The sequence below is a fragment of the Diaporthe batatas genome, assembly GCF_019321695.1.
Source record: "Diaporthe batatas strain CRI 302-4 chromosome Unknown Contig00004, whole genome shotgun sequence".
Classification (NCBI taxonomy): domain Eukaryota; kingdom Fungi; phylum Ascomycota; class Sordariomycetes; order Diaporthales; family Diaporthaceae; genus Diaporthe; species Diaporthe batatas.
The window spans coordinates 991,796-1,019,124 of NW_025408551.1; the positions used below are offsets into that span (position 1 = coordinate 991,796).

General features: G+C 39.6%; 4 protein-coding genes across 4 annotated transcripts; 1 reads left to right on the forward strand and 3 right to left on the reverse strand.

The window, feature by feature from the left end:
- Positions 1-793: 793 nt before the first annotated feature.
- On the reverse strand, positions 794-2,966 carry KVR01_004603 (uncharacterized protein; the record flags this gene model as incomplete). The annotated part of the gene is made up of 4 exons (XM_044791687.1): positions 2,636-2,966; positions 2,188-2,556; positions 1,690-2,132; positions 794-1,613 (listed from the first exon to the last, which is right to left on the reverse strand). The coding sequence occupies exons 1-4, from the start codon at positions 2,801-2,803 to the stop codon at positions 794-796; spliced, it is 1,800 nt and encodes a 599-aa protein (XP_044646767.1). The 5' UTR covers positions 2,804-2,966.
- An 836-nt stretch (positions 2,967-3,802) lies between these two features.
- On the reverse strand, positions 3,803-4,870 carry KVR01_004231 (uncharacterized protein). The gene is made up of 2 exons (XM_044791884.1): positions 4,817-4,870; positions 3,803-4,757 (listed from the first exon to the last, which is right to left on the reverse strand). The coding sequence occupies exons 1-2, from the start codon at positions 4,860-4,862 to the stop codon at positions 4,201-4,203; spliced, it is 603 nt and encodes a 200-aa protein (XP_044646395.1). The 5' UTR covers positions 4,863-4,870; the 3' UTR covers positions 3,803-4,200.
- Positions 4,871-5,362: 492 nt separating this feature from the next.
- KVR01_004820 (uncharacterized protein) lies at positions 5,363-8,481 on the reverse strand. Its single transcript, XM_044786157.1, has 4 exons — positions 7,278-8,481; positions 7,044-7,220; positions 5,626-6,985; positions 5,363-5,540 (listed from the first exon to the last, which is right to left on the reverse strand). Exons 1-3 carry the CDS (start codon positions 8,177-8,179, stop codon positions 6,652-6,654), a joined length of 1,413 nt encoding a protein of 470 aa, XP_044646984.1. The 5' UTR covers positions 8,180-8,481; the 3' UTR covers positions 5,363-5,540; positions 5,626-6,651.
- A 2,071-nt stretch (positions 8,482-10,552) lies between these two features.
- KVR01_004342 (uncharacterized protein) lies at positions 10,553-14,884 on the forward strand (the record flags this gene model as incomplete). Its single annotated transcript, XM_044786372.1, has 2 exons — positions 10,553-11,937; positions 11,971-14,884. 2 exons carry the CDS (start codon positions 10,553-10,555, stop codon positions 14,528-14,530), a joined length of 3,945 nt encoding a protein of 1,314 aa, XP_044646506.1. The 3' UTR covers positions 14,531-14,884.
- Positions 14,885-27,329: the final 12,445 nt, after the last annotated feature.

Sequence of the window (27,329 nt, forward strand, 5' to 3'; positions counted from 1 at the left end):
AACCTCCCCAAGAACACCGCCTCAAGATCGCCGCAGCGAGGCGGCTCCACTGATATATTTATGACCTTGGCCCTCAACGGAGCGGCCCGCATTCCTGCGCGTGATGAGCGCGTTCTCGTAAAGACCGAGACTGTGGAGTACGTATGCACTTGACATGGCATAGACATGGAGATAGCTAGTCTAGGCTTAGCGTGCTCTCAAAAGTCCTCAATTGTTCAGGTGCCTCTCAATCGTGGTGCTGGAAGGGTGACTCGTGGGTCAATCTATTGGACAGAGAGATCCCGCCGTGCCGGTTGTGCCGACCGGGCAGCCCACATGTGCAATCTCACGACCCGGAGAATAAGCCAGCAGTGTAATCCGGAGGTTAAGGCACGGAAATGAATGCTTGATGGAGATAAGCATCTTCCCTTGAAGCCAACCGTGACTCGCTGCTGACCGGAGGTGGTGATGGTCGACATATTCACCATGGCCAGCCGCAATACCCACTGCTGGAAACAGAAGGTGGCAGCATTCATTAGATCGCACATACATGGGTAGGAGCACTTGAGATGACTGGTCCAGTGCCAAGTACTGGTCGTCTATTGAATTTACAATCCAGTTTTGTGACAATTTTACACCGTGTGCAAACGACTGGACGACCGGCCTCCTTACTTCACGTTGCTTTGTTTGCGTGGTTGCGGAGATCATTCAAAGCACGCAACGTGCCAAAGATTACCCCCAACCATGCTCAACGACATCAAACAGATCTCTCCTAAACGGCTCATATCAGGCTTCTTACTAGCGCACTGCTCAACTAGAGCAAGGGCGCCGCATTCCCATCGCCTCTCATGTCACTTCCCGCGGAGTAGATTCTCTGACCGGAAGCTTGATCCTGGTGGACATGGATTATCTGCCCTCGGCCAAACAGCGACCGCCCCGTCCCTGTGACAATCTTGACCTCATGGCCCATCTCTGCCAGCTCGCGTACCACAGTTGCATCTATGCCCTCCTCGATATACACTGTCCTGTCGATGGTCTTGCTTGGGTCTGTCGATTTGCCCGGTAGGCTTACCCCGATGCAAATCCTGGGTGCATCGAGTGCCATCTGTGGGTCCATGCCAAATCGCAGCATGTTCATGAGGACCTGCACATGGCCTTGAGGCTGCATCGCACCGCCCATGACGCCAAATGCAGTATGAAGTGTCCTATCAGACGCATTTGTCACCATGGCCGGGATGATCGTAGTATAAGGCCTTTTTCCTGGAGCGTAGATGTTTGGATGGTGTTCGGGACCGAGGTGGAAGCCAGAGCCGCGGTTTTGAAGCACAAATCCGGTGCCGGAAGGTATGATCCGGCTTCCAAAGCTGTCCGAGACGCTGTTGACGAGAGAACACGCATTCCCTTCCGGGTCTGTAACGCAGAGGTAGACAGTGTCGCTGGTCTTGTGCAACCCGCCCAAATCACCCGGCTCTGCGATATCTGTAGACCTCACCGGATCAAATAGCTTTGCACGTTGAGCTAGGTAGGACTGCGAAATCAGATCTTCTGGGTCGACAGCGCAGGTAGGGTCTGTGATGTGCCAGCTCCCGTCAGCGAACGCAATGCGCAGTGCCTGGATCACGGCGTGGAGATATCTGCCGAGAGAACGGTCAGCTAGGTCCGGGATCGTCTCGGAGATTAAGACGAATCAACACTATATCTCGTTCTTACTTGGACGAGTTGTGATCCTCAAGAGTGAATTGTGGTATCTTCCCTTCTCTCTCTAGCTCAGCGAGGATCCCAAGGGCCATCTGAGCAACGATGCCCTGACCGTTGGGAGGGTGCTCCCACAGGTTGACGGGAGTCTTGGCGGATGGAAGGTCGAGCTGAATTGCGATAGGATTCACCTCCTCGCTTTTGTGGTTTTTGAGATCATCAAGTGTTAAGTATCCACCGTGTCTCTGACTTGCTTCAACGATTGCCTCCGCCACCGGACCTTCATAAAAGCCACTCTTGCCGCGCTCAGCAAGGAGCTTGAAGGTTCTCGCGAGTGGAATGTTTGCGATAATCTCCCCAGCCCTAGGAGCTCGATACTTCCCAGTGCAATCTGGGTCCCATTTGAGCAGGCCTTCCTCGGTAACGGCTTGTCGCAGGTCCTTCTCAGAATTGTGCCACTAAATCACAACTCATTTCAGACTTGGCCAAGCTTTGAAGTGGAAAAAGGCTTACATTGTAGCTTGAGATCTCACTGATAGGCGCTCCCTCCTTAGCCATGCGGATTGCAGGTGCTAGGACCTGTGACACTGTGACTTGGCCAGAACCATATTTGCCGATGATGTCCAGCCAAGCGGCTGCCGCCCCTGGTACAGTTACAGAGTGGATTGACGTGCTCGGAATAGACCCAGAATTTCGGTCTATTATACCAAGCTTTGCGCAGATATCATCAAGACTTGCGTTCGCGGGTGACCTTCCTGAGCCATTCAGGGCGTGCACTTTCCTCGTCTCAGCACGGTAGAAAAGACAAAATGCATCGCCCCCAACGCCAGTCATGGATGGGTCAACAAGGTTCAATACAGCCGCTGCAGCAATTGCTGCATCCTAAAATTTGAACGTCATTTTAAGGTCAGTATTTTCAGGAATCACCAGCAAAATGTAATCTGTGATCGGGCAGACTTACGGCAGCATTGCCACCATCCCTCAAGACCTGGAGCCCGGCCTCAGTTGCCAAGGGCGAGCTTGTGCTGACCATTCCATTAGTGCCGTGCACTACACTGCGTCGGCTAGGAAATCGTATAAACATGGCATCATCCAAAGGATAGGCGCCGTGAAGGGGTCCGTCCTCCATGGTGGGACAACAAGTCTGAGGTATTTCAATCTTTTGGGCGATTGCTGGCGGACGGCAACGAGGTAGTGGGCTTTTCGTTTAAGAAGTGGTTATGTCTTGGTACGGAGACCTGATTCGACTAAAAGAAGACGAGTTCGGTCTGCTAAAGCTGTGTCGAGATTAGATGGACAGCATGAAGGGAGACCCTGTGGATGTTGGTTTCTGAGCAAACAGCTTCCAAGGTTCTGAGGTCTGTTGCTCCGATGACCGGCCCGCCTTGGCAGACCTAACGCATCATGCAATGTACCTAGGTACGGAAGCAAATCATTGGGTGAAGTGAAACCCTGCTCAAGCTGTTGCTTTGCTAGCAAACGTTGTCAAAGCTTGATTGGGTCATCCTATTTGTTTTATACATGACGTACGCCTACTTAAGCTGTATCTCTCTGTTGTGGTGGTTCTTGAGGGGGAGGGGGGAAAGACATGGTGCTTACCAAGATTCCCTCTTCATGTCTAAGAAGAGTCCGCACAGTACCCATTCAATGGAAGCCCTAATGATGAGTTCTGGAACCGAAACGGTTGACCACTGTCTTCGGTGTAAACAAGTCGCCTGATCCATCATTTGTATGTCTTCCTTCGTTGATGGTAAAATGAATGATGCATTCCACGGGTGTCCCACCTGCCAACGGCATAATCTGGGCCCCTGTGTTGCTTGTACTACACCTTCAAGGTTAGTGGTGAGGGCATGAAATCTTCTTGAAGCTGATGGAGCTTCCCATTTACCCCTGGATGGCCCATCCTGTTGCCTAAGATGAATATGGGGTGCGCCTTGGATATGGCTGATAGGAAAACACGCCACTTAGACACGCGCGTGAGCTAGCTCCTTGGAAATACTAGAACAACATTGAAGTCTTTGCAATTGCGAACTTTTTGATTCAACTCAAATTATATATTAAGGAATTCTATTTGTCTACACGAGGCTTTATGTGCGAATTGATCCCTATCCTGAAACGGAGATTCCCCCAATCCAATGCTGTCATCACAGGTGCTGTTTAGCACATAATCATGCATGTGCTCCTCACTGAATATTTCTTGGTCCCATCCCTTCTCTGTTGGGGGCCCAGAATTTTACCATCTTGTCCTGAAGGCAGGTGTTGATCCTCGCATAAGCCCCGGGACCCTTTCGCTAGATAAGTGCTGGGCACATCAGATGCATCCGATCGCCCAACTCGACTGTATGCGGTGAGCATATGTGCACAGTTGCTTGCCCAGGTGCTTAGCAGTATCTCGGCGCGGGAGGGGTGGACCGTCGCCCGGGCGGTGCTGTTCGAACCGCGGTTCATACGTGGTGACCGTGGTAGTCAGAGGTTTGCACCCAAATCTTGCAGGGGCTCGTAGTAGAGCTTAGCCGGCGTTGGGGCTCAAACAATATGGTGGACGGTAAGAAATCGAAGGTTGGGACTGTCCTCGATACTTGCGTCACCCGGATAAACAGCGCGCGGCGGCTTGGGAAGGTTTGGGATGTTATCGGTAGGGCCAGCCCATATATCCCAAGACATTCCCTCGATATCCTCAACTCCTGGTATGGGTTTCAACCTGCTTCTCTCTTGGCACACAAAGTTTTCCTCCGTCGCCATATGCTCAGGCGTTTCGAGGACTGTTTCGGGTATCATAACGGGGACTTGGTAATACTCGGGATCGTCCAAAACGGACACTGGGTGTACCGTTGCTCTTGATTCCATCATCGACCTAGTCTGGCTACTGTCGGTTGTGCTGTTACGACTGGCATTGTTCTTCTTGCTGTTCAACCTCGTCGAGATGAGGAGGCTGGGCACCGAGTCTTGCAGCTTTTCCTGTTTCCTGCTGGCATGCAGGTTCCCACCAAAGAAACGCTTTTTGTGCGGTTCATATTTGTCAGATCTTGCCCATTGACCCACTGTGTACATCGAAAACAACGGCCGTAATAAAGGTGCGCAAGCTAGACGAGGGTCAGTACATCTGCACAGCTATAGAAGGCGTGACTAAGAAGGCACTGACCTGCAACCACACCAAAGTTGACCTCTACATTGGCCCAAACAAACATGCTGGTAATATTGTATGATACTTCTTCTGATGTCTCATCCAGACGAAGAGAGCCAATGATGACAAAGACTGTCCCCAGACAGGTTCTGGCCAATGTGTGAGCGGCTTGTGTCTTCTGACGCTTAAAAGGTAGTATGGGCTTCCTACATTATTCCGACCATGAATAAGACAATAACACCGATCTTGCGCAGTAGAGTCATCCGAAGTTTGCGGAGCTCAAACAATGGAAGAACAATGATCAAAACATCCAAAGTAAGGTGACTGAAGGCCCCGGCAGGGAACAACTTCGCATCGTTGATGGGACATTTACCATCCACTGATGGGTCCCAATACCTGCACACCGGTATGCAGAGCAGAATTCCTAGCGTGGACTAGTCCGTCTAAGTTAGACTCGGAGTGCATGACTTCTGGACGGAGAATGAAGTATCAAGTTGGACGATACGCACCCTCACCACGGTCCACATGACCGAGAAAAAAGTAAGCACAATGATGGGGTATCTCAAACGGCCGAGCGAAAACATCCGCCAGTAAAGGGCCAGCACGGCAACCTTAGCGAAGCCGACAGCAAGTGCGTAAAAGACTCCAAGAAAGAAGAGGTTCAGTCGCGCAGCCTCCAGCGACTGGCTTGGTGTCATCCACCAGATATCAGTCCTATACAGACCGAGGCCATCACAAACCCCTGAGGACCAAACACAGACTTTAGCCAAATCCAAGCAGGTGTGTTGGGACGTCGTATTTCGCTCTTGTTCTGAGAGGTGACATACACTTGATACCAAAGGCACTGTTTCCGATTGCCCATACCTGCGCAGCGTCCAGGCTGGTCAACCACAGTTGTTCTTATTCGTGGCCATGCGACTGGCCAAGTCCGGAAACTCACATAGGCAGATAGTGCCGCCCAGTCATCCCACCACAGCCGGGTCTTGGTGATGCGTCGGGCGAGAAAGCGTAATGTAATCGCAGCTGTAGATAGCAACCACGGTATGGCCAAGGACAAGATCCCCGTTATCTGCATGCTCTTCATCGCGCGTGAAACACCTGGGCAGAGCTGCAGGGCTCGCAGCAGCGCATCGTGGGCCTCCCACAGCTATGCTCCGCCCAGGTTGATTGAGAAAGTAAACAACAAGAGACGAGAAAACGCAGACGTCAGAGCATCAGACGCTCCTCGCTTTTACAGCCGTAGTGAATGATCGGTCGAGAGATTTGAAATAGGTAAATCATTTGCACAATGCGGAGCTTTCACCGACGGCATTTGGGCTGCTGCGCATTCTGTCGACCCAGTGTGCCACTTGCCACACGCGGCAGCCATCTGCCCGATGCAGCAGCCCACGAGTCAGATACCGGCAGTTCGATGCGACAATGCCAACTTTGTTGATGTTGCTTCTAGGGTCAGAGGGCGATTGGTGGTCAGCCAATGGCCGCCACTGGTCGAAGCTAAAACCTTGGAATCTTCAACGGGACGCACATCTAAAGACCGGGAGACAAGCCGGGAATAATGAGTTGCTTCTGTAGGAAAGCGTTGAAACAAGGGCCATCCAGGAGTCACTGCGGCCGTAATCGTCAGACGCTCAGATTCTAGAAAGGGCACGAGTCAAGGGATGAGCTTGTCTTCTGATCGGCCGCAGCGGCACGGTGTGCAGCCATCGTAAATCCATTAATAACTATCTATCCACATAGGTGAGTTATACGTCAACATCGGGACAATATTGGGCCCGGAGACTCTCCTATTTTTGGCCTACCTTTATCCCTTATCAAATAAGGTTTGCTTGCGCAAAGTCGAGCGACTCCAATATTCAGGGCTGCAGGACAAAGTGCCGCACAGCCCGCTCAGCCACCAGACCAGCGGCGCCGGCCCCAACCACTGTCAATGTCCATGGATTGGCGGCTTCCTGGGCCTTGGGCCAGAAGCTGTTCTTGGTTGCCTTGTACTCGGCGAACGCCTTGGCCTTGAGTACGTTGGACTTGGCGTACTGCTCCTCCTGGTAGGCCTCATTCTGAGCATCGCCGCTCACATATCGCAGGAATACGTAGTTGGCGGCAGGTGCGAGTAAAGTTAAGGGGTGAAGCTTGCCAGAGCCACAGAGGAAGAGAGGAAATGAGAAGTGGACAAGCGCGTCTCCAAGGTAGCTGGAATCAGCAAGTTAGTAGAAGTCGGGCCAGAACCCTTGACATGGTTGGTGCATACTTGGGGTGCCGAACAATGCTCCAGACGCCTTGGACGTTCAAGGTGTCATTACCAGTCTTCTTCTTGTGTTGGTTGAGCTGATAATCCGCAAGGACCTCAAGAACAAATCCAGCACTGAAAACGAAGACGGCGAGGTCATGAGCCCATTCAAGAGGAGCCGAAAGAGACTGACGAGCACTGCAAGGGGTCAGACATTATCCTGTGGCCTTCCGCAGGCGATGACACGATACTTACCTAGCATATGGGTTATGCAAAGACAGCGTGAAAGGTAGAGAAATGACAGCCTGTATGAGAGCCTCAGGGAGGAAGTACTTGAAAAGGGCTCTGTTCCAGAAACCAGGGTCCTTTTTTTCCGCAAGGTATCGACCGTCGTCAGAGTTTGACTTTGAGCTTCGGGAGGCGACTTGGTAGAAGAGACGTGCGCCCCAAGCCGTGATTCCACCCAGAAGGACCTTGTCTGGGTAGACCAGGGATGACAGAGCAGAACCAACAGACACGCCATCATAGATAACACGGGTACCAACGGCACTCCACCAAGCATTCGCAACCGGAGCAACAGGCCAGAGCCAGTCCTTTCCATCGACGCGGTTGGCGACCCGAGAAGCAGTATAGGCAGCAATGCTGAGACCCGAGTGAAGGCCAAGAGAAGGCAGAAGGGTGTCCCGCAGGATTCCAATCGCTGTGAGGTCGCGTGGAACATTATACCGGTCACGTGTAAAATGGGCGCCGTATATATCCTGCTCTGTGGCTCCACTGCTTGGCCCCCGGATGGGAATCCCAATTCGGCTGCTCGTAGGGTTGTTTGCCTCGCCTCGGCTCCAGTGGGATGCATATCGATCTTGTTCGGCGCCGGACGTGGCCCAGACTGGGACGCTGAGCCCCTCGGCCTCGGCGTTGCGAGAAGCCGATGGACTCCAGTGAGCGGCATACCGGTCCTGCTCAGCTCCAGAGGCTGTCCAGACGCGGAAGGATGCGTCTTCGGCTGGGCCGCTGCGCTGTGCCTGACGGCTGAGATGAGTGGCCCAGAGGTCCTGCTCAGCTCCCGAGCCTCGAGGCACGGGGATTGGAACTGGTTCGGTGGTTGGATTGTTGGGTTTGGACCCCCAATGGGAGCCGAACTTGTCGTGTTCAGCCATGTTGTTCGACTATCACTCAGTCCAGGTTTTGGGAGGCGCAAGAACAACAATATTTGCCGAAAGATACTGTGTAGAGGTCAAGACTTGTTCGTCTGAGGGAGCTATGGGAGCTCCGGAGCTATACTAGTAGCTCTCCTCTTTGGAGTGACGTGATGGTTGCACCGAGCAGTCCCTGGCATGACATCAGAATGATCACCCGTCAGTTAGTGAGCAGTGACCAGCAAGAAGATCTGCGTTCTGCAGCATCTAATCTCAGCTGGACAATCTGGCAGCTTTACGCCAAGGTTGTTCACATGTGCACTTGCTTTCAGTCCGGTCGAATCATCTTACAGCTTGCGCAGCTCGTAAAAGGAGTAAAAGGGGTTGTGTAAGTGTTGATGTGAGCGCCTTCTGACCCTAACCCTTGCCATGTTTCGGGTCCCGCCCAGTCGTCTTATACGTACCTGGGTACGGATCGATGTATGTGATGAAGCCGGCACCTGGACGTTAACAGCACCTATCAAAAAGCCAGCACAAGTTTTGAAACGTCCTGTCTATTACTTTGGGCCTTTCTGGGTATTAAGACGACCTCCAATGCTACCTAGGTCAGCACATTGAGCTCGACAAAGCGAAACCCAAACGACTCGTAGCAATACACTTGGAGCACCCGATGCCAATGGCCAGCAGCATAGATTGCTATGCGAGAGGTCGGCGAGATAGTCCTGAGCATCGAGAATTGTAAAGTGTTGCATCTCATTGTTTATTCTTTATGGGAGAGCGGACGGAACGTGATGATTAAAGTCTCGAGTTCTTGGTCCACCACCTCAGGCTTAGTGTGAGTGCTCAGGTGCCCAACTACCATGTGAGACTGCGCAGAGCGCACTCGAGGAATCTTCCAGGTGTCTCCAATTACACCTCCGCAGGGGAAGTAAACGTTGATTGAGGTTGGATCTTTGGCCATTGGTTGGCCGGACCCACCACGTCACGCTTCGGCGAACTTTCTGGCAAAAGCGACTTTCGGTGGGGAGGTCACTAAACAACGTTTATTACCCCTGTGGAGGTGTACATGGCGAGGTTCAAATCTGCTCCAGTATTGATTGCCACTGTTTCGCCATAAATGGATAGTCGTGATATTGAGGGATGGAATCGGCATCCCTCTTAACAAACCGGACATCTCGGCGACATGATCTCGATACATGATGTTCAAGTATACATCCAATCGCTTCTTCAAGCATGGGTCAATGTGATATCGAATGCCTCCGGTAAAATATGCGATCGGGCGGCCGGGTCTTGACCACAATGGTTCATCATTCTCACCCCGTGTTGACGTTCTATTTGAAGCAGAGCGATGGGCATCCTGGATACAACTGGAATACGATATCCATCTTCTTGGTAGTCGCCACATCAAATGCCGTTCATGGCATTGCTGCTGTACCTGGGTAATGCCAGTGGTGATGCCCGCCCTCTTGCACCAAGGGTAACTATGGGGGTTGAATTCGCACGATTCATGACAACAGCAGATCACGGCTCACCGAGCCATGAGCTCAAACACAAGGTCGTAGCGCCTTCTGGACGTGCTCCCTCGGACTAGGACCAGGCTTTGATACCAGCGAATAGGACTCCTGGTGGCGTTAGTTGTCACTCTAGTATGGGAACAGTGATCCTCATGGTTATGTGGCAGGCAGGCAGGCACATGGTTGGCCTCTGCTGCGAGGACAGGCGACGGATCGAAAGACGTCCAGATTGAGGGATGATACAGACAATGGACCCTTCCCAGTTGTGTCAGGAAGGGCTGATTCCATCGTCCAGTTCGGCATGGACGACAAAGGTGTCTTCATTTCCTGGATGCCAAGTGAAGCCTCGTATCCTTCAAGGATTGGGGGATGGGCCCACCATTGGATCGATCGCCCACTCCTGACATCTGGATGACTGCATGAGTCTGGACTCAAAGTCGACCATTCAGAACAACACAAAGACCATCGTTCTCTTCCTCGTCTAACAGATCTTATACAGCGTCGATTGGTCGTGTTTCCAAGGCATAAATGGCGTATTGTAATGGAGTGAGAATACGGGGTTTCATCGTGCACCAGCGCCTTGGCCCAGCTGAACGGCTTTGTGCCCAAGTGCTTACTCACTTGCCTTTTAGGCCTAGCTTCAATGGCCTCTTGCCGGGTGACTCCAGCTAGAGACTGCGGCGCCGCGAGCCACAGCAGCAACCATAGAAATGCTTCAGCAGCCATCTCTAGGCTCCATACTCTACCAACGGGGCAGACACGACAGCACTGACTTTCACTGGAGTCGATATAACAGGCCATCCACTGAATACAACCAGTGCTATCTCTGCTCTCAAAACCTTCCGCCCACTGCGGTGCCTTGTGTTGCCCAAAGAACAGCATGGGTGGCATCGCAATCGATATCTCCCGAGTTAGGGGCTCAGAGCGGGGAGAGGTCAAAGGCTTTTTGGCGCACCTGGATGAGCTCCGAGCAGGTGTGCAAGACAATGATGCCGCTATTTGCCAGTCCCTGCTTGAAGCCCTTGAACAAGACCTGGTGTCGGCGCATCTCTTCACGATATTCATTTCGTGGTCGAAGTCCCCTGCTGTCATTGCTCGATGCATCAATTATGAACCCAACTTGGAAGTACGGAACATCGCCATGAAAGAACTCGGTAAACATCTGAGGCGCCCTGGGAGGTTCGAATGGGAGATGACGTGGAAAGCTTTGGGGGGCGCGGAAGGGCTAGTTGAGATCTTTGGCAAGAGCTCTGTTGCCGATTTGAAGAAGATGTCTGGGTATATTGGATGCAGAAGTTCTGGTAAAGAGGACAAGAAAAGGGAGGAATGCGTCGAGGAGCTGCTGCGAGCCTTGCTTCCCGGCGTTTACGACTCCGCTTCTATCATAGGCAAAGACAGACGCCCTGTCCAACACCATTACGCCAAAATGCTTTGCGCCTGCTCATCAGCCTTTATCACACAAGTTCTTAACTCCCACGACGAAGCAAACCCTTTGTTCAGATGGCGCGACATCACTAGACTGGTGCGGAGCCATATGGCCTTGATGAGGGAACGTGCGATCAACCATCTCTTTGGTAGCAGCCACTACGATGGGGATGTCCCGGCCTATCTCGATCACTTCCTGTGCAGCGAAAAGGAGTTCGCGATAAAGGCACTCAGGGGCCGTCGCGACGGCGCCATCGCAAATCACAAGTGGCATAACCAAGAGCTGAGGCTGTTGATGCCGATCGTGGACGGACTTGCCAAACATCGACGTGCTTGTATTGAGGACAATCTTGAAATCTACGATCTGATCAAGCTTGGCTGGGAAATAGTTGGAACAGATCGAGACAAGGCGTGGGCCGGTTCCCGAGATCTGTGGGCTGTGACATTTTCGCGATGGCAGAAATGGCCAGATCGGTATGAAGACCTTCTGAGGCTTGGACTGAAATCAGGACTTGCCAAATTACCTCACACGGATCCCAGCAGCTATCTCAATGTGGTCCGTCGTTTGGACCAGGGCCCCAGGGAGAGGCTGCTCCAACTTTGCTACCTTGATATTCCAGAGCAAGGGTTGGACCTCTTTTCGGCCGACAACTACTCAGCATTGTCCATACAAACCTGGCCAATCGACTTGATCCGTTCCATGACCATCGAACAACAAGTTCGGCTGCTGAAGAAGCTATACCAGGCGAATCCGCAGTTCAACTTTCTTCAAGCATCGGATGCAAAGTCGATTATCCCTGACGGGAATACTGGACCGCAGCTCAATTTCAACGTGGATTTGTACCTGACATTGCTATAACGCGATAATCTGAGAGTACAAGAAAATGCCAGGAAGTCGATTGACACATTGCGAAAGAAGGCTTCTGCGGCCAGGGAGCAGTCAGACAGAGCGGCACTAGCAAAGGCAGCAGCTTCCTATGCTATTGCGACTGGTGATCTCGATGTATACGGAGAGATAGTTGTCTGGCAACAGCGCTTTGTCCGTGACCCACTGACAGCGAAGGTGCTGTTCGGCCAAAGTGCAGTCCTCACCAATGAAGGCGTTGAGCTTGTGTCTGGGATCGGCACTCCTGATACATTGTCCCCGGAATCCAAGGCCAGCGTTTCAGTGCTGCTGGAGGATGCATCTCGCGGGATCGAGAAGGCAGACGGAATTCTCAGGACTTTCCAGGAGACTTACCTCCTTGCGAAGCGAGAGCCTTCGTTCCAAGAGCATGACTGGAGACATGTCAAAGAGCTGTTCAGTGCGGCTCTTAACTCACGAGTGTCTCGCTCAGAGACCATACAAAGGCACTTCGCTGTGCCGAGGAGTGGACTCTTCAACGTTGTGTGGAAAGGCCTGCTGTCATCCTTCCAGTGGGTGCACCCAGATTTTATCCACGCTGTCCGAACGCCAGCCGAAGGGATGCTGGCACGGTCGCCGCCTGAGTTTCTTGCGGCAGCCACGAGATCTTTGCTTGACATTGGTTCTGAGAGACGCAAGAGACAGAAGAGGGAGGGGAGGGAAGATTCGACGCCGATTGATGGAGTGCTTGAGTTGATGTCCTATGAGGCTCTAATGAGGCTGAGGAACAGCGGCAAGCCAGCACTTGCGTCGCCGCTCATACAGCAGACGATCCTTGACAGGCCGGACGCCAGCTCGTGGCACAGGCTGCTCCTTTCCTCTGGCCTTTTGAAGAAGCTGCGAGCAGAAGAAGCACATGGGTTGCTCATGGGCCTCGCAAAAGGTATCGGCGAGAAGCTGGAGGAGCAGTCGTATGTCAGAGTTGGCGAGTCAGAGGCCCCGGTACATATGCCATCACAGCCTGCCGTCAAGGTAACGACGGTGAAATACCTGGCGCAGCTCCTCAACCAGGCCGAGTTCATCTCAGATGACGCAGCCGTCGAGGTCCTAATTGAGCTGTTCAGGGTCGCGCAGCACCAAGATATCCGGTTTGCCGCACTAGACAGTCTTTTGAGCTTGCTGGACAGCCTCTGCAGGGGAACCCAGGGAGAAGGCCGAGCCAATCCAACGGTACGCAACGTCATGGCCGCTCTGAAGACCGTCGTTCCGGTGGCTGGGAGCATAAATGAGCGGCGACCCTTGCAGGAAGCAGACTGGACGGAAGCAGAGGCGACTGGTATACTGCCAGACTTGTCCTTTTTGCAAACGGGAGAGCTGCCGCCTTTGATGTCAGTACTGCTCAGCATCGCCGAAGATGACTCTCGCCCGGGACTCCAAAAACTGGAGACCGAATTCGTCGAGCATCTGATTCTTCCTGTGCTCGAGCAATCCCAGCAGGAGCACACGAGATGGATCAACATGTTCCTAGCCAAGCACAACTTGAACGCCACAGCCCTGAAAGATGATGTACCGGAGACCCCGATAGAACCAAAACTCTGGTTTCACGTTCTGCGCAGCCACTACCGTTCCGTCCCCAAGAAGCACCTAGCTGACTTCAACAAATACTCTGTTCACCGCATTGCGCCGACGCCGGCAGTCAGCAAATTCAGCGCATCTCTGCGAGCGGACGTGGACCTCAGAAAGAGCCCTGAGGTGCAGCACTGGCTGAATACTTATGACCGCGGCCCCGTCGATGGCTGGGAAACGCAGGTGCTGTTGGAGCTGCTGGGTCCCGTGCAGGACCTGCCCATCGAGCGTGGAGTGCTGATTGACATGATCCTACAACACGCGAAACTATATCTTGAAGATTACGAGAAACATACGGCGACGTGGGAGAGCCTCGTGGGCTCTCTAGCGCCAAGGTCAGCGACCCTAAGGACCAGTGTTGAGTATGAGAGATGGCATAACAATCGCCGTTTCATTGCAGGTAGGGTTATAGAATTGGTGAAGGACAAAAAGAAGTTGGGCCAACGGGTTATGCTCCCGTCAACGACAAAGTTGGAGCTTTCGCTAGTTCACACCCCGGGCTGGTACAAAGGGGACCAGGGCTGCGAAGCGTTTGTCTCGAGGCTGGACGAACGCCTGCGGGCAATGCTCCAAGAAGACGAGACGTGTGCCCTCCGCTGGCCAGAGATAATACGCTTGGCCTGTCAGGTCGTATCCACGGTTCTCGACACTGATGAAGAGCGACTGAGGGTCGCATACCATTTTGGCACGTTTGGTGGTCAAGCTGACAAGGACGAGGGCGGTGCGAGTCGGCAGCGGAGGGTGGCAGCGGATTTGGTGAAGCTGGAAGTTGCCCTGGAGCTCATGGAGGTGTGCCAGAACAAGAAGAAGATTGGCGATTCAATGAAGCGTCGTGTGGAGGCGTGGCATGCGCACGACTCTGATGCTATCAGAGAAAGGTTGCACCGGTGGAAGAAGAATCGGTCTTCCAAGGATACTACATGTAAGCAATGCCCGGAGTTTCATTTGAGACATGAACACTGATCATCTCCCTAGGGGCTTGAGAACCAATGGACCTTTTGCTTGATGTATTTACGAGTAAAATTGAGAGGGAAAAAAACAATCTAGACTCAGCGTTGATGTGCCAACCTTGTAATGATCCCTGGGATCACATTCCCTTTCGACAGATGAGAAGAACAAACCTCAAGGGGCGAAGTGGGGACGAACGTTGATGAGCATCCCTTGATGAGTACAGCACAGAGCCGACAGCGTGGCGGTTCGAGTACATTCGTAGCGTATGAGCATATATCTGTGAACCTTTATATCTTTACTAGTTTTCTTCCGTAAATCACAACAGGGACCCGGAGGCCGGGCATGGTTGCATACCTAGGTACTCACCCAGGCTGCCAGGCAGGTAGGTACCTAAGGCAATGTCAACAATTGCAGTTGCACGTGCTTTCCAAGGCAAAGGGCTGAAGGGCCGGCTTTTGCAGGTGCCGACGCATGCTGATGTGCGTCATTTCAGGGGTCTACTGATATTTGCCCAGGGATGGGTGGACCCCTGTGCGGCCGGCCACTAGTAGGAGGCTCCCTTGACTCGTGGGGGTTACTGTACTCTATATTATTATTAGTGCCAGGTGTTCTCCATCACCCTGGCACTGGCAGCCCTGGAGACATTGCTGCACCTGCCAGCCAAGCCCCAACTGTCAATCGTCACCACTTCGTCCAACGCAACCCGTCCATGGTGCCGCAGCTCGGCCAACATAAACCCAAGCATTGACCATGGCAAGCAGCGAGCGCAAGTCGGCAGAGGCTGACCGGAAGCTGGAGAGCGGCACGGCCAAGGCGCCGGAACCTGCCAACAGCTCCGGGGGTCTGGGTGGCTTGCATCCGGCCTTCTTCATCGCGTGAGTGCGTTCGACGTCGTGGTCGTGGCCGTGGTAGCTCGGGACGCTGGACTAACATGCCGTGTCTCGACATACAGTCTTTGGATTGCGCTTAGCTCCAGTGTCATCCTCTTCAACAAATGGATTCTGTCCACGGCAAAGTTCGGTAGGATTCCCCCTCCCTCTCCCTCTCCCTCTTGTGATATTCCCAACCAAACTTGCTGGACCACGGCTGACTTACATGTCCAACAGAATACCGTAAGCTACCCCGTCATGTTTCGCAGACGAACCGCCCGGAACTCCCAAGCACCCAGCAGCCATTCGAGTACTGACGATGCCCTCTTCGCACAGCCTTGTTCCTGACAACATGGCACCAAGTCTTTGCCACGATCATGACCCAGCTCATGGCCCGCTTCACCAAGATCCTCGACTCGAGACATAACGTCCCAATGACACCACATACATATGGGTTAGTGTTCCATGGGCTGAGCCTAAAAGAGGATGTTGTTCATGGGGTGTTACTGACCTCTCAATCTCCCCGGGCAGGCGTGCGATCGTGCCTATAGGCGTCATGTTCAGCTTGAGTCTCGTGTGCGGCAACCTGGCCTACCTGACACTTAGCGTGTCTTTCATCCAGATGCTCAAGGTGCGTTCGGCCTAGGATCAGCCCGTTTTGACTCGCAGTAACTGCGTCGCTGACAACGTCCTCCCCACTGCCCAGGCTACGACCGCTGTGGCGACCCTGCTTGCCACATGGGCCTTCCGCATTGCCCCTCCAAACGTCAAGGTCCTCGGCAACGTCACCGTCATCGTGCTGGGCGTCGTCATCGCCTCCTTCGGTGAGATCAAGTTTGTCTTCAGCGGGTTCATGTTCCAAGTCGGCGGTGTCATCTTCGAGGCGCTTCGTCTTGTCTTGGTCCAGAGGCTCCTGAGCTCCGGCGACTTCAAGATGGATCCTCTGGTGTCTCTGTACTACTTCGCACCTGCCTGTGCGGTCACCAACGGTCTCTTTACCGCGCTAGTCGAGCTGCCCCGCCTGACCATGGATGATATATACCGTCTTGGGCCCATGGTCCTCTTTGCAAACGCCTTTGTTGCCTTCCTCCTGAACGTCTCCGGCGTTCTCCTCGTAGGTTATTCCCTGCCTGGGCCCTCCAGACCGATGGCTAACAGGCCTCCTTCAGATCGGCAAGACCTCCGCCGTCGTCCTGACCATGTCCGGTGTGCTGAAGGATGTGCTACTCGTCTTCGCATCCATGATCCTATTCCACGACCCCGTCACTGGCCAGCAATTCTTCGGCTACTCCATTGCCCTCGCTGGCCTGGTGTACTACAAGCTTGGACCTGACAAGATCCAGTCCCTGGCTAAGGACACGCAGCTGCAGGTCAGCCAGTACCGCCAGAACAACCCGGCGAGGGCGAAGCTGGCCGGCGCTGCCGCTGTGTTCACAGTAGTCTTCCTGTTGATGTGGTTCTGGGGCCCAGCCTCGACCAGCCAGTACACAGAATACGTGAAGGCTCGTGCTGGATACGGAGGATAGGATAGAAACTGCTGTTTCCGTGTCGAGGACCGGGTAGGGCTTTTGCGGTGCGACGGAACTGAAAAGCGATTTTAGGGCTTGCGATTCGAGTGTGGATTAGACTTCTCTTCAAAAGACCTGGCACCTCGCAGACTAGACTTCTCTGTTAAAGGTTGTAGGTCAATATAAACCGAACCTTGTGAATTTAAACTGGTCGGCCCCCGCTCGTGCCGGGGTAGTAGAACGCGTAGGAGATTGGTAGTCCTGACGGCTTTCATGACGTATTAGTATTCTGGGTGTGGCTGTTAAGTTGACAGTACATAGATTACCTACCTAGGTACGTACCTAGTTAGTCCACATCGTGAAAGATCAGCTGTGAGCAACATCGGGAGGACGGACGTTGATCCAGGCACCACCTCTCGAGCTCCAAGCCTTGTGACATATTTAACACATTATTAAGGGCCGAAAAGGGCAATTTACGATATTTCGCAGCCTTAGAAATATCTAAACACCTTAAAAGATGAGAGATAAAATTCGCACACTCTCTACTAATATTTAAAATTCTTAATATAAGAGCTTTAAAACTTTTTAAATATAAAAAAGAAAAATTTAAAAAGATTTATTAATATTAATAAATAGAAAGTTTTATTTATAATATTATAGTAATTAAATATTTATACTTTATTTATATATATTAAAAGACTTTAATATATATATAATTTTATTTATATTTTTATTATTATATACCTGTGTGTCTTCTAATTGTGGATGTGTGAATGTCCCCTCTCTCTAGAGACCTTCTTGTCCGGTGTGGCCGGCATTGCTTCTCGACAACCAGAAACGTTGCAGCATAGAATTTCCTTATTCAAGATGGCAAAACAAGTCTTCGTGGCTCAGTCGGTTAGAGCGTTGGTCTCATACAATGTATGATTCTTCAGAATACTGGAGAAATACCCCAATCCAAAGGTCGTGAGTTCGAATCTCACCGAGGACAGTTGTTTCTTTTTTGCAGCTTTTTGGACTGACTACTCTTGACGATTGATTTTTTTTACCCTGTTTGTTTGCCTCACTCAAGTGGACACCAAATTTCTGTATGGTAGGTAGATACGGTCGTGGTGGTGATTGACTTTCTCGCAGTCCACGGTCCCCGTCTTCCGCACCATGACACGCCGAGCCCATGAGGTACACAACGTTTTGGGAATGATAGAGCAGGAAAGCCTAATATGCACCGCGATTTTCATTTCCAAGCAGGGTATAAACCTGTAGAGTATGCCGTAATTCACACAATCTTGATACATCTATATTCGGTCTTCTCGCCTGGTCAACTTGTGTGACCCTCACTGTCCTAGTCGCGGTTGAAGAGGGAGCAGTGGCGGCACGCGCTTGTGTCGTTGAGATTCTGCAGGTTGCCCATGCTGCCCTCGCCGCCCGACAGATGGCCCGAGAAGTAGTCGCCGTAGGTCTAAGGAGTGTGGTTGATGGTCATCTCCGACACGGACCAGGTGACTGATCGCCCGTGGATCACGGACGTTGACATGGCTGCGATTCAGGATGTAAAAGGGCTGACGCGGTACATCAGCACCCAGAATTCCAGCAGCGCACTCAGCATCCGCAGGACACCGCAGAACATTATGGACAGCAGTATCAGAATGGTAACGATGGATCCTGCTGTGGTTGCGTCTGGAAGGGCAGCGATGGCCATATGGGCAAAGGTGCTGGCGTATATGAGAAGCACACGGCAATGGTAAGCAGCAGGACGAGGAATTGTATCTCTCCGCTCTGGTCTGCGCCCACCATGCGTAGTAGAAGCACGCTCAGATGATGGTACGAGTGCGAATTTTCCAGGGGTCCTCGACCATGACGCCAGCCACCATGAAGACCTGCCACCTGTATGCCTTGCTTGGTCGCCTAAGGACTTCGTATAGGGACCTCTGAGCGACAAATAGTGCTTGGATCTGTTGTACAATCGTCGAGAAGAGGGTGGTGATCTGGAAGGTCGAGAAGACAATTATTTGCATTCCAACACGACTGCCGCCACTGGTAGAGCGAGAAACTGACGAAGAGATCAGCAAGTAAGCCGAGGAATAGCTTGGCCATGATATGCCAGAGAATTGACAGCACTGAGCTGCGCCATGAAAGGCATGGCGATTCGGACTGAAGAGGTCTCGCCGTCCGCGACTTGTTCCTGCCATTTCTCAACAGCAACCCGGTCGAGTTAGGCCTCGACAGCCAGGGGTTCGGGGATGTTCAGCCAGACAGAACGCCAGTCCGTACCCTACGGTAGTCTGTTCATCAGTAATCTCCAACATGTGGTGGTTTTGTTTTTAATCCCTATATATATAAAATATATATAGCGCCTTTATATAATAGTAAATACTTAAAATTTGATATTTAAAGAAATATAATATTAATAATAATAAAAAGAGAATATAATATATAAGTATATAGTTAAGTTTTATATTATATAAATAAAGTTAGAAAGTATTACTTTTAATAATATTATATTAAAATTATTAATATAAATAATTTAAGAATTAATAATTAGTAAAGTAGTTATATAATAAAATTAAAATAGTTTTAAAATAATCTTTATAAAAAAGAATTTTATAATATAAAACTTAATAAGCTAACTCTTCTTTATTAATAAACTTATTATATAACTATTTAAATCTACCTTTATTAAATAAACTAAATATATTATAATCTTTATTTTAAATATATAGCTATTAATAGAATAATAATATTATAATAATAAATCTATTAAGAAAACCTTTTATATAAATTTTATAAAAGATTAAAACTTTTAAAAATTAAATAGAGTTTATTTACTATATATTAAATAAATACTATATAAAGAAAATAAAAGTTTAAATATTTAAGAATTAAATCTTCCTTTTTTAAATATATTACTTTATTATTAAGAATCTATTTACTTTTATATAATATATAAGAAATATAATAGAAAAGGAGCCTTATAAGGGAAGCTAATAACTCTATTATATATAGATAAGGCTTCGGCTATATTATATTTTTCCTTTATACTATATAATTACTTATTTCTTCCTTAATAGTTTAAAGTTTATATATAAAGTCTTTAATAACTTTATATATATTCTTATAGTTCTTTTAAAAGAAACTTTAAATTTATTTTTTTATTTCTATTATATTTTTCTATATTATTAAGGAGTTAATAGTTATTAGTAATAAAAGTATAAACATAAAGGAGGATAAGTTTATTATATTTTTTTATCTTTTTATAAATTATTTTTAAAACTCTTTTAAAAGTTTTAATATTTTATTATAAAAGTTTTAAAATAGTATATTATAAATTATTTTTATTTTAATTTTTTAAAATTAATAATTATATATTTAAATAAAAATTATAATATTAATTTTATAAATTTATTTAATAAAAGTTTTATTATAATATATATATATATATATATATATTTAAAAGAATAATTTTTAATTAAGCTTCTTTTAATATAATTTATTTATATAATAACTATTTTTAAACTTAATTTTACTATATAACTTTTATAATATTTTAATTAATTATAATAGTTAAATAGAAATTATAAAAAAGTACCTTAAAGGTATTTTAGCACCTAACTATACCCCTTCCTTAAGCCCGTTAAAAGATAGATAATACCTATTTACCTCTTCTTTAAAAGAAGTAAAAATCAATCTTATATTAAATTTAAATTTAATAAATTTTTAAACCTCCCTTAACTTATACTATTATATCTAATATTATAACTTATTATAATTCTAATTTTTCTCTTTATACTACTTATAATACTATTAAAAATAAAATAATTAAAAAAAAAGATTTTAAATAAATTTAAATAATAATAAAAGAGTTTAAATATCCCTTTAATAAATAATACCTTTACTTAAAAATAAAAGTAAAATTAAATCCTTTAATAAAAATAAATACCCTTAAAATAATTAAAAATATCTTAAAAATTAAACTAAAAATCTAAAACTAACTAATATTACTCTACTATTTATAACTTATACTTTATAATAATATAATAATTAAATAATAAATTTTAAAAAGCTTATATCTTTTAATTATAATCCCTTTATAATAATAAAATAAAAATAATTTATATATTTAACTATATTAATAAAAATATTAAAATTATTAAAATACTTATATAAAATTTAAAAAAGAAAATAAATTAATATTTAACTATTATAAATAAAATAAATTTAAAACCTTTAATAATAACTTTAAAAACTTTTAAGATATTTTTAAAGTTATTTAAAATATAATTAACTTTATTTATTAATAAAAACTAAAACTTTTAATCCTTTTATTAATACTTTAAAACCTTAAAATTAAAAATAAAAGGTTAAAAGTAATAATTTTAAAGTTAAGTTTTTCTCTTTAAATTATAAAGTTAAATTTTTAAAATTTTAAACTAAATATATTTTAAATTTACTAAATACTAAAAATAAAATAATTAAAATTACTTAAATAATTTAAATTAATATACTTAAATAAATTAAAAAGAATATAAAAATTAAAAATAAAATATAAAAAAGTAATAAAACCTTTAATAAAAGAATAAAAAAACTTTTAAAATAATACTATAATTTTTAAAGGAGCTTAAAGTTTATTATATATAAAAGTTAAAATTAAAAATTTTAAAATAAAAGTTTATATATTTAATTTAATTAAAATAATTAAAAAGTAACTTTAAAACTATTTTAAAACTTAATTTTTAATAATAATAAAAGCTAACTATTTACTATTATTATAATAATATTTATTATTATACTTTAAACTATTTAATATTAGTAGAAACTATAATATTTATAAACTAAATTTAAAGCTATAATAATTATTAATTAAAAATTATTAAAGGTAAAGTTAAAATAAAAGAAGTTAAGGATTATTTTAATTATTTATTAAAATAATATTTAAAGTAAAAAAGTTAAATTAATAATTAAAATTAAAAAAAGAAATAATAAAGGTTTATAATATCTTTATAATCTTAAGGAAAATAATTATAATATAAAATTAAAAGTATATTAAAATTAACCTTAATATTTAAACTTAAATAAACTTAATTAATATTTTTTATAAGGAAATTTAATTTAAAGAAATTAAAGAAATATTTAATATTTATTAAAAGATTAATTATATTTTAATACCTATTTATAAAATCTTTTAAATCCTCTTTTAATTAAAAATTATTTTAAAAACTAAAAAAAAACTTAAAATATTTTTATTATTAATTAAAAGTATTTTAAATCTATTTTATTATTAAAAACTTTAAATTTATAATATTTTTAAATAAAGTTAAAAATTATTTAAAAATTAATAACTTTAATAAAATAATTTATATATTATTTAATAAACTATAAAATCCTTTATAAGAAATTAAAAATAAAATATTTATTATTATATTATTCTTTTAATTAATAACCTTTTAATTTAAATAATAAAAAGAATAATAAAACTAAAAGAATAAATAAAAGAAAGAAATCACCTTTAATCCTCTTAATTATATTTATAATTAAAAGCTTAAAGAAATTTTTATAAAGGCTAGAATAAAAAAGCTTTCCTTTTAAAAAAAAATAAACTATATAATTAAGTTAAAAAAAGAAATATTATTACTTTTTCTATTTTTTTACCTATTATTATTAAAAAAGTTAAAAATTTTAAAGCAATAGTTAAAAGAGAGTTTAAAAATTAAATAAATTACCCTTAATAAAAGTTTAATAAAACTTTAATTTTATTTACCCTTAAAAAATAATACTTTTAACTCTATATTAACTATTAAGCTTTTAATAAAATAATAATTAAAAATTATTACCCTTTATTATTAATTTTAAAATTTTAAACTAATTATTAAATATAAAATATTTTTAAAAATTAATTTAATAAATATTTACTATTAAATTTATATTTAAAAGAAAATAAATAAAAATAATATTCTATATATATTATAATTATTATAAATTTAAAATAATACTATTTAAATTAACTAATACCTATTATATTTTAATTATTTATTATAAAGGTTTTAAATACCTATATTAATATTTATATAATTATTTATTTAAATAATATTTTAATTTTCTTAAAAATAAAAAAATATAAAAATATATTTAAATAATTATAAATTAACTATTATTAATTAAGCTTTATAAAAATTTTAAAAGTATAACTTCTTTTAAAAGATTAAATTTTTAAAATTCTAATTAGAAAAAGAAATTTAAATAAATTTTAATTAAATTAAAATTATTTAAAAATAGCCTATTTTACTACCTATTATAATATTTAGATTTTTCTAAAGTTTTATAATTTTATTAAAGGTTTATTAAGGAATATTTTAAGATTACTTAACCTTTTAATAAGTAACTATTTAATATAAAATAAAGTTAAAAGTTTAATAAAATTAATTTATTTATATTTAAAAACTTAAAAGCTTAAAAACTTTTAAAAACTTAAAATTAAATTTTAATAAATACCTTTACTTTAATATTATAATTTAATACTTTATATTTAAATTAAATATAATACCTTTAATAAAATAACTATCTTAATAATTTTTAAAAATATATTATTAAAAATATATTTTAATAATATCTTATTATTTTTAATTAAAAAGTTTATTAATATAAAACTTAACTAAATAATTTATAATAAAAATTAAGTATTATTATTAGTAATTTTAAATATTAATAATAATACTTTAAAAAACTTAAAACTTATTATTATTTTTAGATTATAATAATCTTTATAACTTTATAAAATAAAAACTAATTTAAAAATAAATTTAATAATTAATATATTTAATTAAATTTAATTTTACTATTAAATATTACCTTAATAAAACTAATCTAACTAATAAACTTTTTAAAAACTTAATTATATATTAAAGAAAAACCTTTAAATATAAATTAAATTTTAATTTTAAAATTAAAAATAATTATAGTTATTAAAAAAACTTATAATTTTATTTAAAAACTAATAATAAGTTAAAATTTAAACTATAATTAAAATACTATAATATATAAAGTTTTAAAATATAACTTTTTTAATAAAATATTAACTTAAATTTATAACTTCCTTATAAAAATAATTTATAATAAAATTTAAACCTAAATATATATATTTAATACTAATATAATATATTTAAAACCCTATTTTACTTATAAACTTAATTTATAAAACCTAAAAAAACTTAATAATTTAAACTATAATAAAAATATAATCCTTAAATAATACTACTTTAAATAACTTTAATTATAAAATCTAAAATAAACTCCTTTATTAAAAATATATATATATATATTAAAATAAAAACTTTAAAATAAAAATCTTATAAACTTATTATAATAATTTATTAAATAAATATTAAAAGTAAATAAAAATATAACTTTTTTAAAAATACTTTTAATAACCTAAATTAAAAACCTTTATAATAAAATATATATACTTTTATATAATATATTAATATATATTTAAATTATATTATTATTTATATAAAAACTTATTTTACTATTAATTTTATTAAAACTTATATAAAACTTAATATAAACTTTATAACTAAACTTTTAACTATTATTATAAATAATAAAAATAAATTTAATTTTAATAATTATAAATTATTTTATTAAAATAAATTTTTCTTTTAATTTATATTATAATAAATACTATAAAGCTTAATAAAATTTTCTATAAAAAATTAAATATAAATAAAGGATCCTATAAAAATTATTACTAATTAAAATATAATTTTATAAATAATTTTTAAAAATATTATATAGGTTTAATAATATTAAAACTATTATATTATTACTTATTATTTATAAAATAATAAAGAAATAAAAATAAATTAAACTTTAAAATAATACTTAAAATTATTTATAATTAAAAATACTTAAAATTAACTAAAATTATTATATACTATATTTTTATATATAATTTAATTAAAAATATAATAATTAAAATAAATTTATTTAAAATATTATTAAAATATAAACCTTTTTTATAATCCTATATAATTAATAACTTATTAAAAATAATATATTATAAAGAAAGATATTAATAATAAAAAGTAATTAAAAGCTTTAATAAATTTATTTAAAATATTAAAAAATTAAAAAAATAATTAAGGTTTAAACTTAAAACTATAATATATACTATTAATTTAAATAATTTAAAATTAATAAATAAATATTTTTAATAATTAAATATTTTTAATAATTAAATATTTTTATTTAAAAATAAAAACTAACTTTATAAAAATTAATTTATTTAAAATTTTAATTTAAATTAATAACTAAATTTATAGCTTAATCTTTTAAAAATACTTTTAAATATATAATATTTTTATATAAACTAGTTAAAACTATAAATAATTAAAATATTAAAGAGCTTATAAAAGGATATTATAAATTTATTAAATTTAAAAGATAAATAAATTAAATAAAAGCTAAAAGAAATTTAAAATTATTAAGAAATTAAAAATACTTTTACTATTTAATAAAATAAAAAATAATTAAATAAATATAACTTTTAAATATTAAAAGATAAAATATTTATAAATAAAACTATTTAAAAATACTAAAAGGAGAGAATTCTAATATTTTAAAAAAACTTAAAATAAATAAATAAAAGTTAAAAACTATTTAAGTTATAATAAATAAAAATAGATAAATAATAATTAAATAATAAAAATAAATATTAAAAATAATTAATAAAGTAAATAATAATTAAATAAATAAATAATAAATAACCTATAAAACCCTATAATAAACTAATAAAAGTAAAATATAGTTAAAATATAAATTTAATAAAAGTTAATAAAGTAAATAAAAGTAAAATAAATAAACTATAAATACTTAATAAAATACTTAAAGAATAAATATTAAGGAAATAAATACTATTAACTAATAGTTAAGAAAAGCTAAATACTTATAATATTAAAACTAAAAGAATTATTATAAAAAGTAATATAAATATATTAAAAATAAACTATTTTTAAACTATTTAAACCTATAATAAATTAAAACTTATTTTAAAAAGTAATATAAAGGGGTATTATTATCCTACTTTAAAAACTCTAAAATCTTATCTTATAATTCTATTTATTAATCTATAATATTTTAATTAACTTTTAAAAAGTTATTTATATTTTATAAATTATTTTTGAAAAATAAAAATAACTTTAAAACTATAAACTAAAAGCTTTATTTATTATATTTATTACTTTTTAAAAACTTTTAAATTAAAATATATTAAATAAAAAATTATTATTTATTAAAATTAAATATAATATATTATAATAATCTTTAATTAAATTATAAAAATCTTCTTATAAATATTATTTAAATTCTTACTTAAACTAAACTTTATTAATTAAAAGTATATAAATTAACTATAATTTATAATTAAAAATACTAACCTTTATAATCTCCTTCTTTTAAAGAAAAATTAATATTAAACTTTTAATAGTAATTAATTACTTATATTTAATATAAAAATCCACTACTTTTTTATTACTTAATAAACTATTTTAAAACTTAAAGTTTTTAACTTTCTTTTAAAAACTAAATAATTATTAAAATTATTTGTAAATATATTTATTAAAATATTAATAAATTAAATTTAAAACTATATTAATTTATTTTTAAATAAGTAAAAATAAAAATCTATATTATTTATAATTCCTTTAAAAAAACTTTATTAAATAAAAATTAATAATTAATTTAATAATTAAAAATCTTTTAATTTAAAAGTTAATAATAATAATAAAAGTAAATAAAAAAGCTTATTATAATATAAAAAATAATACTTTATAATATATTAATTATAATAAAAGCTATTTAATTAAATAATTATATAAAAATATCTTTATATAAAAAGAAAAATATTTTTATTTATTTAAAAGGTTTTTATATATATATTATAAAGAGCTTATAACTTAATTACCTTACTTTATTCCTTTATATTTTTAATATAATTTAATAAAATATACCTAAAAGAATTTAAATCTATAAAAATACTTTATATACTTTTAAAAGAGATATAATATACTTCTTAACTTTATAAAATTAATTAAAGATTAAATAAATAAAAATTAAAATTAAAAATCTTTAAAAGTTTAAAAATTTTAAAAACTCTTTTATTTAAATCCTAAAATAAAAGGTAACTTTTATAACTACTTTTAATAAGTTTAAAAGGTATATAAAATAGTTTTAAACTATTTACCTATTATTTTTAAGGAATAATTATTAAAGACTTTAATAATATTAATATTTTTAATTAAATTATAAATAAATCTAATATAAAAGAGAAATTAAAGTTAATAAAAATAAAGTTAATATAATTATTATTAAAACCTTTAAAAGTTAAATTTAATAAACCTAAATAATCTTTAAATAGACTACCTTTACTACTTAAAATAATAT